Source organism: Rhinolophus sinicus, chromosome 17 (assembly GCF_057876585.1).
Source record: "Rhinolophus sinicus isolate RSI-liver-muscle chromosome 17, RSI-T2T, whole genome shotgun sequence".
Taxonomy (NCBI): Eukaryota; Metazoa; Chordata; class Mammalia; order Chiroptera; family Rhinolophidae; genus Rhinolophus; species Rhinolophus sinicus.
The window spans coordinates 203,456,960-203,471,329 of NC_142517.1; the positions used below are offsets into that span (position 1 = coordinate 203,456,960).

General features: G+C 45.4%; 1 protein-coding gene across 8 annotated transcripts in view; it reads right to left on the bottom strand.

Annotated features, from left to right (window-relative positions):
• Positions 1-14,370, bottom strand: part of COL4A4 (collagen type IV alpha 4 chain) — a 117,481-nt gene that overhangs the window by 6,261 nt on the left and 96,850 nt on the right. For 6 of the 8 annotated variants that reach the window (XM_074314163.2, XM_074314160.2, XM_074314179.2 and 3 more), the window contains 2 exons: positions 14,207-14,362; positions 11,120-12,184 (listed from right to left, as the gene is read on the bottom strand). In XM_074314163.2, the coding sequence (XP_074170264.2) occupies positions 11,934-12,184; positions 14,207-14,362 (407 nt within the window). In that variant the 3' untranslated portion in view covers positions 11,120-11,933. The other 2 variants (XM_074314188.2, XM_074314153.2) reach the window with 2 other exon arrangements.

Sequence of the window (14,370 nt, forward strand, 5' to 3'; positions counted from 1 at the left end):
AGTTCAGTGCAGGGAAGGTGGAGGAGGAGGTCTGTGTGTCTGTCTGTCTGTCTCAAGAGTGTGCAGAGATCAATCAGACCAGAGGATGCAGGCTTTGTCAATCTGATTGAGGACTTTGGATTTTACCCCAAGATCTGCAGAGCTTTGCGATGTACCCTTTGGCGAGGCCAGGGCAGAGGAGTGAGCCTGGTGGTACGGAGACCAGCAGGAAAGGGAGAGGAGGAGAGAAGTAAACAGAGTCAAGATATGAAATGTTACTTCTTCCTTTCCACAAGGCTGCTCCGATGGGGAAGGCCATGGGTGAACCCAAGGGAGAAATGGAAAGGGACATGTAAGTAGCTGTAACCTCCAGGCCTATGCCCTTCAACCACCTTTACTAACAGTGGGGATCAGGACCGAGGGAGAGCAGTGACAAAACTCATCTCACCATCAGCCGTGCCTGTTGGCATATCCTTCTGGTGTCCACCACCCCAACCATCATAATCTTGGAAAGACAGTGTTTGCTGGCATCTGGGTCCTTACACTCTTGGCTTAAAATCAGTCTTACAAATCTACTATTGAAAATTGACAAGTAGTCCCAAGGGTGACTCTCAAAGTTCTGTAGTTTAAGAAGAAATTGGAGGAGGGCAGAGTCGGTGCTGGCTAATGCCACATCGTGTTGATGCATCATTTACATATAAACACAGGAACTGACCGTGTGTGTCCTGATTAAGTAATTTACATTTGGAAGTAAGAACTGCATTTTATATCAGAGTTACATTTAACTTACTGAAAATCATTTTTTAAAAACTCACAAGTAGCCAGATGACAGTAACAGTAGCCAGAATGAGCCTCTTTGGCACCTCACAGATTCACAGGTTTAATACAACTCGTTGAGAATGAGTGTGGTAGTTTAAAAAGAAAAAATGTTCATAGAAGATGAGCGGTCATTTAAAATGTTTGTGAATCCATAAAGTTAACCCAGAAGTTTTCCTCTCAGGCAGTGGACATGGCGGCCACGTGCTCTGTACGTACCGAGGTCTTGGTTGTGAGCTTTCTCCTGTCCTTCCAGGTATAACAGACTGTAGCCCGTCCAGAGCCTGGGCATGCCCACGGGGCAGGTGGGCTCTCCGTCTGTCTGACTGTGGAGAACCAGGAGGAAGCCGCTGAGGTACCCAGGGCCAAACCCTTTGGGCCCAGGATCCCCAATGGGCCCAGGAGGGCCTGGAGGAATAAAGAAAAAAAGAAAAATGAAGGCAGTTGAACCAACATTTCCGAGCAGCTCTGTTCAGGTGCATCGCTGAGCATTCAGGGAACAGAGAGAGGAGGACGCACGGCCCAGTCCAGGAAAGCCACCCCACACCACTGCCACACACAGACGGCTCATTCGGCAAGCAGAATCCAGGTGGTTGGGCTACACCAACGTAAATACAGAAAAGAGACAAAACTCCCTCCCTCGTAGAACTTACGTTCTAATTGAAGAAGAGAAATCACAAACCACAAGCATAATAAAAAGGTGAAATGTGAAGGATGTTAGAAGGTGATAGGTGCTGAGAAGGAAAGAACCGGAACGGGGTAAACCCCGTGTGTGATCCCCCAGCCTTCTCAGATGGGACAGGGAGCCCGCCTGTCTGAAAAGTTGATTCTCAAACTTGGTCTTTCTTACACCCCCCAACCGGTCTCACGGTTCTGGCATATTGTCAGTTCCATTCTAAGGAGGACAGTGGCTTGGGTCTACTTGTACAACTTTGGATCCCTTCTTTTGTAAGGTGGGGGAGGTAGAAGGAAGGCCTAGTTCTGGAATTTTTGTTGGCAGATGGGAAATGATCAGGTCTACAGCATGCAAACAGGGTCTGTCTCCTTTGGCACCGTAAGGGGCTGACCTTTTGAAGAAGGCCTATGACCATTTCTAATTGGCAAGAGCAAAAGGTGAAGTTTGACTTGGAAACCAAAAGCTTTAGTGCATTTGTTTGTAACTTGCTTCTGGAAGACTGGGAGTCTCTTCCCCATTTACACTACAAACCAGAGGTTACAACGTGGTAGCTTCTGGGTTGAATCAGGCCTGTTCCTATGTTTTGTTTCACAAGTTGAGGTCTTGGACTTGAAAACCGGAGTTGAGGGAACACTGGGCCCATGTTTCTACATGGCAACGATTGGCAGAGCTGAGCTGCAGCTTTCAGACTGGGGGGGTCCGTTTTGTTGCAGCGCCCCTTCCCCACTGGCCCCCAGCCCGCCTCACTCCTACTCTGCAGAGATGAGTCGTTGGGCCCCCAGTGCCTATCATATTGCCCGGTGCGTTGTATTTCAGATGTCTGTTCTGGAAAATCTTCTCTCTCCCCTCACCCAGTGCCCATACCCCATTTTTTTCTTAAGAGACTTCCATGCTATATAAATTTACCGATGGCTATACGATAGGATGAAGTGAAGTCAGAAAACCAGAGGCCAAGTGACTCATCCAGTGTGGAGGGTGACACCACCTCCACTGTCCCCAGATCTACAGCACAGCCTCTCAAAGGTGGTGACACAGAAAATGCCAGGCTTATCTTGCAAAAGTGAACAGCAGAGATGGCTGAGCCTTTTATGCTAAGGTATAGTGGTCTAGAAAAATACTGAACTGGAGACGGGGCCTTGACGCGTTTGTCTGATGGCTAAATATCAGTAAGAACATGGGGGATACAGCCTATTCTCTTCTTGTTGCATCTGTCTGCCTGATACCTGGTGAGTTGGTATGTGAGGCAAGCGCTTTGACTGGGACCAGTTTGGAAAGCTGCTTGAGAGGCTGGGGATCTTGGATACAGGTCTCAGATCTACCGTGTCAGAGAAAAGACGAGACACTGAAACTCTTTACCTGGTGCTCCAGGGCAGCCAGCTTCTCCCATGTCACCTTTGTGTCCTGGAGGTCCAGGGTGCCCTGGGATGCCATCCTCACCCCTCCTGCCATCCAGCCCACGCTCTCCTTTGCACCCTGCATGACAGGCCACGACACAGTGATGAGAACAGGGTGACATCCGCTAGCTGGCAGCACTCATGGCATGTACATCACGTGCCACCTGAGTGTGCCAGCTCATTTCATCCTCCCAGTGGCGGGAAGCCGGGATTACACTACCTCCACTTGGCACTCCAGTAGCGGTGGCTCTGAGAGGTCAAGCAACTTGCTAATATAGGTCAATGAGCCAACAACGGGCAGAGCTGGAATTTGAAGCCAGATCAGGGAGGTGCTGAAAGGTCTTAGCCTTAATAACAATTTTTTAGATGCCTGAATGGAGGAATGAATGACATTTAATAGGATTCAGTTGGGGATCAAGTTAAATTTGGAGCAAGAGCAGCAATCTTTTTCAATAGTTTTTTTAAATTTTTTTGTTTAGCGTTTATAACGTGGTAGGTACCACGCCAGTCCCTTTCTGTGGATTATCCAATTCAGTCTTCACAGCTGCCATATGACTAAGTGCTGTCATGTGCCAGACTACCGAGGGGACACAGAAAAGCCAAGGAGGCCATCACGTGTGGAGAGGAGTAGAGAGGCTGTGCCATCAGCTGGCCGCCCCTGCTCTGTGACAAGGCACACAGCATAGGGGCACTCCTGGAAGGATGTACGTTGGGCACTTGCAGCGTCACACTGGTACTCGCGGGGTTCTGTAAGTGTTTGCTGACTTGTGGCCAAGATGTCAACTCTTTAGCCACCTGCTCCTTCGCTCAGAGTAGCAGATACCGTCCTCGCCTCTGGGGGTGTTTGTTGCCATGAATTACTTACCTGAATTACTAGCCCTTTCAAGGCTTCTGGTTCCTAGTTGTTATTCTCGCTCCCTCGGTCTTTTCTCGCTTTCTCCCTCTCTGTCCTATCTCTCTCTCTCTCTCTCTCTCTCTCTCTCTCTCTCTCTCTCTCTCTCTGCCACAAATTACCCGAAAGCCAAACCGATTAAGTCAAAGAGGCTTGACTTAAGTAGCTTTCACTCTTTTTCACCCTCGCACTTGTTCTACAAGGGCCTTGGGGGCCACCCGAGTGTTGAGAGCAGGGGACAGCCACGCTCTAGTGATCAGGTAGGTGTGTCACGTGACTTTGCACTCTCACACAGGACCCCCTTGCAGCCATCTGATATGCATGCCTCCCCCAAACCTCACTGCTTTTAAAATGTGTTCTAATATTACCTGCCTGAGCGTGTCCCACACAAACCTGCTGCTTCTGTCCCCAACAGCAGCCAATCCCTCTGCTCCACACCCCATGCTGGTGGTGGACATTCAGTGTGGGTGTTCCGGGCATTCCTGCCTTTTGGGGTGCTGTCATCAGGCTTTCTCACCCGAGTCACAAGTAGATTCTCTTGGAATGCCGAGCAGTGCCTGGACTGTGTTCTGTAGGTGGTTGTTACTCGGTGAGGGAGGAAGGAAGCCTGCCCTACACCCACATGGGTGATAGATGCCCTCTACTTTCTAGAACTGGGCAGAATCCCCCCTTCCCAGATGGCACTGCTGTATGTGAGTTGTCAACAGCTTCAAAGAGCATGTCTGTTATTTTGGAAGGATCTCAGGGCCCCTACGGTGAGCTCAGAGCATTCTTTTCTCTCTCCCACCCGACAAGGTCATTCCAGCCTGTGGCCACTGAGCTTTTCCGGAAAGGGTTTCCCACATGCTAAACGGGTTTCTCATTGAAAAGGGAGCAAGCATTCCCCCCAAGGTATCAACATGGGGCGAGATCACTGTTGATATGGGAAAAGAGTTCACTGGCCAGATGCTACAAGGTCGGCTTTGCTCCTTTTAGGGAAGACAGAGAAATTGGCAGGAGGATGGCATTTCTGAAGACAGGAAGCAGGCCTTTGCTAACCTGAGTTGTGTGCCGAGAACTTTCCACTACGCAGACATGTCCTCCACCTGGAACTTGTTTTAAAGACCAAAACTACATCTAAGAGCCCTCCAATGTTCGATGGATGACTTCCTCTGAGAGGGTCACATGTTGAAGATAAACACACCCTAACAGGATGTGGGTATATCCATGAGGCAGTGACAGTTCAAACCAAAATGAAACCGCCTTTGGGTTCGTCACAGGGAGGAAAAGTCATAGATCAAAGAGATGTGTGAGGGGCAAAGCGCAGATTTTCCGTCCGGAGGCTTCTTAACAGACACAGTTACACTTAGCGTGGCCATTACCCATGATCACTGGGGCAGGAAAAAGCCAGAAGTTTGTTGGGGTTTTTTTTCTATGTAGATTTCAGCTGCAGCACTTGGTTACATGCTTGGTTTCTTCAGCTTAGCAATGAAAAAGGTTTAGAAGGGAAAACAGGAGGAAACCAACAATGTCATTTTAAGTGGAAGTGCTACTTCCTGGTGGCAATTCATCCTTCACTACCAACCTTGGGGGTGGTGTCCCAGCCCCTCACACCTACAGATGGCCCATCATTCAGGGCTGGGCCACTTTACACCCTTAGAACGGACTTGTCACTTATTAGCAACTGGACAATACAGCCAATGCATCCACAGGGACCAGAGGGAATAGACAGGAAGAGGGGACCAAAGGATACAGTGTCAGCAAACGGGTCCTTTATAGCAGGAGCCCGGGCGGCCATGTCAGAGAAGAGGGAGCCCAGACCAAAGCACTGGCTCAGGAGTGGGTGCACAGTAGAGCCAAAAGCTCCAGGGCACCTGGGCCAGGGAGCACTGCAGCCCACACTGTGCGACATGGGGGAAAATGCGGGATGGTTCCCAGGAAGGACTGTGCACTGTGTGAAAACATAACCACACGCTGCGGCACAAGTGCGTCCTCGGTGTTCCCACAGCCAGCAGGCAGCATCAGCCCCATCGATAAGGAGAGGGCACGGGAAGCCAGAGAAGGCCCTCCTGTGGCCGCCTGCAGCTGGAGGAGCCCATCCGACCCACGTCAGGAGGAATTAGCGATGACAGGTGATCACACCTGCGCCCGCAGAGCCTGTCAGCCTCTTTCAGAAGCTCACTATCTGTGAAGAGGGAATCTGTGCCCAAGAACACTATTAAGTGTACAGAATTTGTCCACTTATTTTTTGTCTTCTCGGTTACTTTCTTTGGTTATTTTCCAAAGCCACCACGATGGGTGAACCCAACCACCCATCTGGTCGCCATTGATATTGGGGTGAAGCAGTGGGTCTCAACCCTGGCTGCCAACTGGGGAGCTTTTTCAAAACACTGACACTCAGGCTCTGCTTCCCTTGCTTGCTATTGGTCAAGGCTGAGGCCCAGGCATCACGACTTTTTCAAGCCCTTAACCTATGGCAAGGATGGAGTCATCAGGGAGGGTGTCACTCTTAGCTGACTCTTTCAAGGATGGCATTCATGTAATATAGTTAGGGTTTCTCAAACTTGAATGTACAGACAATATTCTGAGGATCTTGTTAAAATGCAGATTCTATGCAGGTCTGGGGTGTGACCACACTTTGAGTAGCAAAGATGTAGCTGGTAACTCTTAGTTCCCAGGTTATTAGGCCAGCCTGCCCCACCTGTGCCTCTGCCATCTCCCTGTTGGACAATTCTGGTTCCTCTAAACCCAGTCTTTCCTTAAAGGCTCTCTCTGCTCAAAGGCCTGCTCACACCGGGGTCTTAGCAGGCCTGGGATCCCCCACACTGGAATTCACCTCTCCCTGGCCACTTCTCCTGATGCCTTTTGCTTGAAACTCCTTTAAAACACAAATTATGATCTCCCATTATTTAGAGTTACTTATGGTCTGCCGCCTGTTTCCACCATGAGGTTGTGAGACCCTAGACGGGTAAAAAATACTTTTTATTCACACTTATATTGCCCACGACACCTAGTACCATACTTTATAAAAAGTAGGGGCGACTCTGGACGTAGTCACTGAAATGAATTTGCTGAACCCCATTGGTGGCCACGTCTTCTGCTTGAGGAAAGTGTTTGTTTGTTTGTTTGTTTGTTTGTTTGTTTGTTTGTTTGTTTGAAGGTAGAGGGACCCAGCCCTTGACGTTGTAAATATATACACAACAAGGCAGCAAGGTTTTAAACTCGTTGAGTGACGAGTTACATTGCCTGACTGAGAGCTTTGTCCGTGCAACGAGTGCCAAAGAAAAGAGGAGTTAAGTAACTGCCTCAATTCCCAACGGGTGCTCCAGGGACACCCAATTAACCTAGTGCACAAACACAGATGCAGTGCAGTGACTACAACCACCCCCACACTAACTTGAGGAGGGCTCCGGAGCAGATCTGGACACAACCCAAGAGCTGCTCAGACTCCAGCAGAGGGGACATCTCTGGGGCCCTTCGCTATGTGGGTTTGGGGAAACATGAGAAAAACAAAATTCAGTTCTGCGTCTAATTCCTTTGGCCCTAAATCAAAAAGAGCTAAAACCACAGCTGGGCAGTAGGGAAAAAGGGAAAGGGAATGGCCTCATGCCTCTTAGGCATACAGGTTATGTAGAATCACGGGCACTGCCCATTGGTCCAAAGAGAGCAGTGGCCTCTAGATGACGAGCCCCGGACTCCCTCATCTCTTTATAACTTAGCCAATGTGGGAGTGATCTGAGAAGAGAAAATAAACTATATGGAGGCCACTTTTAAAGGAATGGTTTGGTTTAAATACTTAAATAAGGAACCTGCTACCCTGACAGTGACTGAGCAATGCTCAAATCAATTAAATGAACAACGCAGTCATTGCCATAATTTAGAGCAGCCCTCCCCATTTTCCCTCCCTTTCCTTCCTCCGAGCAGGTACACGTCTTTCTCCTTTCTTGTAGGCTGTTTCTGCTCCACAGAGCCCCAATGCAGTACTTTTTCGTTCAAAATCAAGTCAACAGCTATTAACGACTATTAGTAGAGAATGCACTCTGTTGGGCTAAGGGATTTCAGAACCTCATGTCAAAAGTTACGCAGTATAAAAGATTTAAGTAGGATTTCAACAAATAAATGGAAGGGATGTGTTGATCCAGCCAGTACAGGATTAAACCTTCAGATAAATGTAGAAAAAGTTGTATAAGGGGAAAGAAATTTGTATTACTTCATTCTCACTAGTTTAGGCTCCAAAAAAAGAAAAAAACTTACATAGCAAAAAACACCAAGGATCTTCATTTCAGCAACATAATACACACATAACGAACAATCAGTGTGAGGCTCATACCTGGTCCTGGGGGGCCTCTCCTCCCGGGGAGCCCCATGGCTCCTTCTGGTCCTCGTGGGCCTGGTACTCCAGGAAGCCCAGGGATTCGGGGGCAGGCATCCAAATCTGCAGGTGGCCCCTGTTCACCTGAAACAAGAATCACCGCTGATGTGAGGGAGTCAAATGCTTATGAACACACTCCTTCTGCATCCTCAAGTTAGACCGGCTTCGGACACTACACGGAAGTGTTGTCAACAACCCCATAAAAGCTCCATGAAGGCAAAACTTTGTTCATTTCGGGGTGCATGCAAAACTTCCAGAAAACATTTTGTTGAATAAATGACTGACTGACTGAATGAATGAGTGAGTGAATGGGATCTCTGAGGAAGCAAGAGAAGTACAGAATAGTGAAGGTTGGTTGAGTCAGCAATAATTTGATGACCTTCACAGGATTTCAAATCTTTGGGCAACTTTTTACTGGGTAGCCAGCCACAGGTGACATTGGGAGAGGTACTGGTGGGTTCTTAACACTCAGCTTAATGTCACTCTAATTCATTACAATACACTGCAGCCAGGGGGAAGGGGTGGCAGAGGTTCCATAGTATCTGTTACTCAAAGAGATAGAATTTCATGCTTCAGAGGCACTAAAGCATGACTTTTAACCTTGCATTCATGTTGGAATCATCCAGGGCAGTTATAAAAATATTGATGCCTGCGCCCTCCCCCTGCCCCTCTTCCCCTCCGCCCCCCAGAGAAATACTGGTTGAATTGGTGTAGGACACGGCCTGGGCGTATCCTATACACTTGGGACACTGAGTTGTACGATACACTCAGCTAGGGAGCTTTTTAAAGGTACTGGTGCTGGGACCCATCTAGACTTATTACATAGGAATTTCTGAGAGTGGGACCCAGGCATCATTTTTTACAGATGATTCCAATGTCAGCCAGGGCTGAGAAGCACCAGTGTAAGTTGCAGTTCTGATTTTAGCACATCATCTGGCCAGTTAGAGCCAAGAGTGTTGAGCCAGTAGGTCTGGGGTGGGCCCAATGTTTGCATATCAAATATATTCCCGGTGAGGCTGATGGTGCCAGTCTGGGGATCTCCCTTTGAGAACCACTGCTCTGAAGGTTTGGAATATTTTTTTCTTCTTGGTTACATTTATATCTTTAAGACATTTTTTTCTAAAGCTCATTCAGTCACCCTGTGAACATTCCACAAGGAAAAAGAAATAATAACAGTAAGCAATAATGATAACAGCTAGCACGTATTGAATGCTTTATCACATATCAGGCCCTGTGTTCAGTGCTTTATGATTAAATGCTCCCAACCAGCCTGTGTGTCACAGGAAAGAAAACTCAGGCTCAAGTAAGTAAGTGGCATGTCTAAGGTGACACATGGCAGTGTTTAGATTAGAATCCAAGATGTTCTGGCTCCAAACCTGTGTTCTTAACTGCCACACCAGACTTAACCCAGGCATCATTTCTTTTCCAGATGATTCCAGTGTCAGCCAGGGCTGAGAAGCACCAGTTCTGACTTTAGCACACACATCATCTGGCCGGTTAGAGTCCAGAGTTTTGAGCCAGTAGGTCTGGGGTGGGCCCAACTTTTGTTCTTAACATCTATGTGATGAATGCTAAGAAATGTAACATTATTTTAAAATACATTGTTTATGAGTTATGGTTTTAAAATTCACACAAGTATGCAAAATAATTTTAAGAACAGCAATCAATGATAAAGCAGCATGAAAATCCTAGAAAATGCAGCCATAATCACAAAGTTTGTAGTCTACATAGCAGGTGATGGGCCTGTACAGAATGGACTTAAACCCTACAAGAAGTTTAGAATTTGGTCTCCTGTAAAATATTGTATAAAACCACAAACAACACAGAGTTGGGTATATATTTACTATACGTACAGTTTAATGTATGTCAAACTTGGCTTTTTCACTCTGGGTAACTTGGGAGAGATGCATGTGACAATTTTCTATTTTCCCTGAGTAATCTTGTGAATTATAATTATGGTGGTCATTCACCAGTGGTAAGGGAAAGGGCGGGGGAACATTTGGTACTTCAGATTTAGGATTTTGATGTTATCTTCAAATGAGTTTATACATACAGACAGTGAAAGGATTAAAGTGAAAACTTCAACTGTAATTTTTAAGTATAAATATTTAAAATAGCCGAATTTTTTTTTTAATTATGGTTTTGCTTTTCTTTACATTTTAATAAACCAGAAGCTAAAAGAAAGGGGCCAAGGCATCTCTTCTAAGGACCCTAAAAATAAAATAGGGTGTTTGTATTCAGGGCATCTTTCATTGGGGTTAATAACAGATGCCTGTGAAAAACAAATGCAAGCATTCACAGCTTTGCTTTTCTTCTTTTGAGAAACTCTGTTTATTCTCTTCAAAAATGCCACACGCAAAATAATATGTTGCTTTTGCATTGTGGAGGATCGAGAGAACCCTCAGTTGAAAAGAATACTGGTATTTTCATTTTAACACACAAAGAAATTTGTTCCTTAAAAATGGACTTTGGGCATGATAGGAAAGGCTTGTCACAGCCCCTTCCTGGGTGTTAAGGACCCCTCTTTTCACGTTGTTGATACTGCTTATTTTAGGGATGTTCTATGTATTTATACTGGAAATTTATAAAAAGAGACTTGCATTGGTACATATTGGAGCATTTGACAGAGAAAGCCCTTATACTCGGTGCCTGAATTGAAATAATATAAGCTGAGTATCTACAATGCCTTGACAACCTGTAATGAGGCTTAGCATTAGGACACTCTACTATGGGCTTACTATATCTGTAAGGCATTAAAACCTAATGTAATTATAGCACCCTGTGTATAAAAAGGTAACCAAGTTTAACTCACAAGTACAGTGGAAAAAGCTGGGAATGACTAGAAAGCAGACTTAGAGGAATTTATTTATTTTATAGCAATGCTTACCTCTGGAACCTGGAGAGATCCAAAGCCAACACCAAGGCCACACAGCGATTTTCACATGGCAGAAAGAAATTTTAAATTGTGAATTAGGAGAAAAATCATAATTTGAGGGCATAAATCATAATTTGAGGGCAACATTGACAACAAGCAGCGTGATGGCATCTTATTTACATAAAAAATCTGCATAGTGTAACTGACAAGAATGGCTATTGTTTAGTAATGGAGTTTTCCTACCTAGAAAATCCTGAAATGAAACTCTCCTGCGCAACATAAAATTAAGTTCATTTCTTATGGCAAGTATGCCCCAATTTAATGTATACAGAAATCCTGTCCATTTGAAGTTTTCTGAAAATTCCATATTAATTTGCCAAGTTTTATAGGTTATGCAAAGAAAGGAAATATGAATCAAAGTTATCAGCTTTTTGTCATGTTGGACTATGATCCACCACAAAGCAGTGCCGTTTATTTTTGGGACTAGAGTGCTATTTAGGAGATGGCAAAATATTCTCAACTGACACCACATTTACCATAATATTTGATTTAGGATCTTGAAAGATATTACTTCTGCCAATCTCAGATATACACGTCTGCTTGCCCTTTCAACTTTTCCTTGGCTTATTTTGACACTGTGATGAAAATGTTTTGCCTAGCGGGCTTAAATTAAATAGCCTTTCAACTTCGTAGGAATTAATGTAGTTTACAGAAAACATTAAATAAAACACCTAGGAAAATCAATGGGAGTTCAGGAATAGGAACTGAATATACCGTCCTCACCTAACAATAATCAAATCAGTGTTTGCCTCTTGTGTGAGGGAACACAGATTTATGTATCTTAGAAATAGTATAGGTTACCATTAACTCCTAATTGTCAAATATACTCGTTGTGGTAATAAACATTAGCTTACCAAACATGAAACTTTGTAGTAAATATAATCTCTATATCAAAAAGGGCTAACCTCATAAGAATTTGCTGGTAATTTCAGAATAATTACTTTCTGAGAGATGAGACTGTCAGAGTAAGTGTTTAAAACAAAGTGCCGTGTGTGGGCTGCTGCGTGGAGATAATTAGGAATTAGAAGCTTACCTGGAGGACCAGGGGGCCCTTGTCTGCCTGGAGGGCCAGGTAAACCCTTCTCTCCAGGTGACCCAGGAAGTCCATGTGGCCCCTGTGGCCCCGGGAATCCCATTGGTCCTAGGAACAGATAAAAACGAGGGCACTGGAACGGAGGCATATAAGGGCAACGAGAGTTTGATGGACTGAATCCAAAGGTTCTCCAACAAAACGCAGGGCCAAGTCAAGTTGGCCTCTGGGTCAAGAGTCGTCTCTCACTGTTTTTCTGTAAAGCTGAGAAGAGCTGCTTTTGTCTGAAGGAAACACGATAATCCATTAAAAGGACAAAGGAAGGTGGTGGTTCCATGATCATGACAAAACTAAATCAGAATGAAAAGCCCTATAATCCTGAACTTTCTTTGGAAACAGTCAAAGGACTAGAACTGAAGGGGAAATAAGGAAAGCCGCTGCGCTTCCTGGAGACTACATGCCTCCCAACCCTACCACCCTCAGTGACAGCCACACCAGCCATCAGTAACCGGCACATGTTATCCCTTTTTCCTCAACCGTGAAGTCCTCCGGATTCTATGGAGTGCAGATCAAGCTTCATTTCCTCAGGAAAGCCCTCCCTGGAATCCCAGCCCAAGTGCAGTTGCTTTTTGATGAGCTCTCACAGAAGTATGTCCCTTCACTCAGGGCACCTGTCTCAGTTCATATGGGTGGATCTTTTATTGTGAATGTCTGTCTTCCCTGGTGAAACTCTACGCTCATAACAGCGAGAACTCTGACTACTATATACCTGTAGGTGCTTAATGAATGTCTGTGGAATAGATAAAATATTTCCCACTGTGTGAATTTAGAAAGGTAAACTGAGGAAACTACCTCACCCTTCTCACAGTTATGCATTCTTTGGTCCTTCTACCCACTGGAATGGGAGTGAAGAAGCGCGATTAATGTTCCGCCAATATTTCTAACCCTCTGTATATCCTATTGTAGGTCACTTATTTAGATGTATGCTATTTCCCCAATCCTGAAGTTTATTTCCGGGTGGGCGGTTTATTCTCTAGAGTAGCAACTGGGGAGGTGGAGTGTCTTTTTTGAGAGAGGAAGAGGTTGTAGAGCCAGCCCCTTTCTCCTTTCTCTTGGTGACTAGACTGATGGTACGTCAGTCCAATTCTGGGGTTCAATGATTGGAAGTCCACATACCTGCAAATATAAGTCACATTCTCTAAAATTTATTTCATTGCTATTAGATTGGTGCAAAAGTAATTATGGTTTAAAAGGTTAAAAATAATTGCAAAAACCGCAATTACTTTTGCACCAACCTATAATAAAGGTGAAGAGGGTGGTTATGTACCATTGTACATGTTGTGCACTGCACAATTCCAGGGGTGCCATTTGCATTATTGTCATGGCTGCCTCATGGTGATTTTGATTTCCCCTCCGCCCAGATCTTTTGCCTTACTTCACATTTGGTTCAGAAGTCAGGTCGGGTCCTGGTTTTGGGCTCCTAAAAGCTTCAACATTTGCTTCACTCATATCTAGCTTCCTTATTTATGACATACGAGAGTTAAAATGGATAATACAATTGGTCGCTTTTCAACAACAAAAATTCTGTGAACCTAATAATTCTCTGAAATCCTGGTGACTAAAAACTAATGTTAGCAGTTAGGTAAAAACTCATAAAAATAAATATTTCAGCCTTCAATAGTGGGGGAGTTCAGTAATGGAGCCCCTTGCATGAATGTAAAAGAGCAAAGTCCGCAGTCTAAAACTGAACTGTTTAATACAGAAGCCCCTAACCACACGTGGTTATTGAACACTTGAAACTGGCAAGTCCAAACTGGGTTGTGCTGTAAGTGTAAAATACACACTGGATTTCAAAAATGCTTGCATTGCATTTCTATTGTTCAATTCTGGTCTAGAAGGTTATCAAGTATGCTATTAGGGGCTAAAGATGAACTTGTGCTTCTTCTTCTTACTTGCCCAATTGTTACCCAAACTTTAGGATTCTTTGGGAAATCAAGATGTTGGGAAATGTCATCACTGTTTCCATGGGAAATAGGAATTAGCTCATGGTGGTCCATGACCCCAGTACCCAGACCTTGAAGGGCAAGCTAAAGAGTCTTCACATGCCACTTAAGGACCAACTTGCACTCTTACCTTTCTCTCCACGCTGCCCTTCACATCCTGGGATGCCTTTCTGTCCTGGAGGGCCTGCTGGGCCCTTGGGACCAGGAGGCCCCGGCAGACCATAGTCACCCGGCTCCCCTCGCAGGAGGTCAACACTCCCAGGGGGACCTGGAGGCCCGGGTGCTCCTGACCAC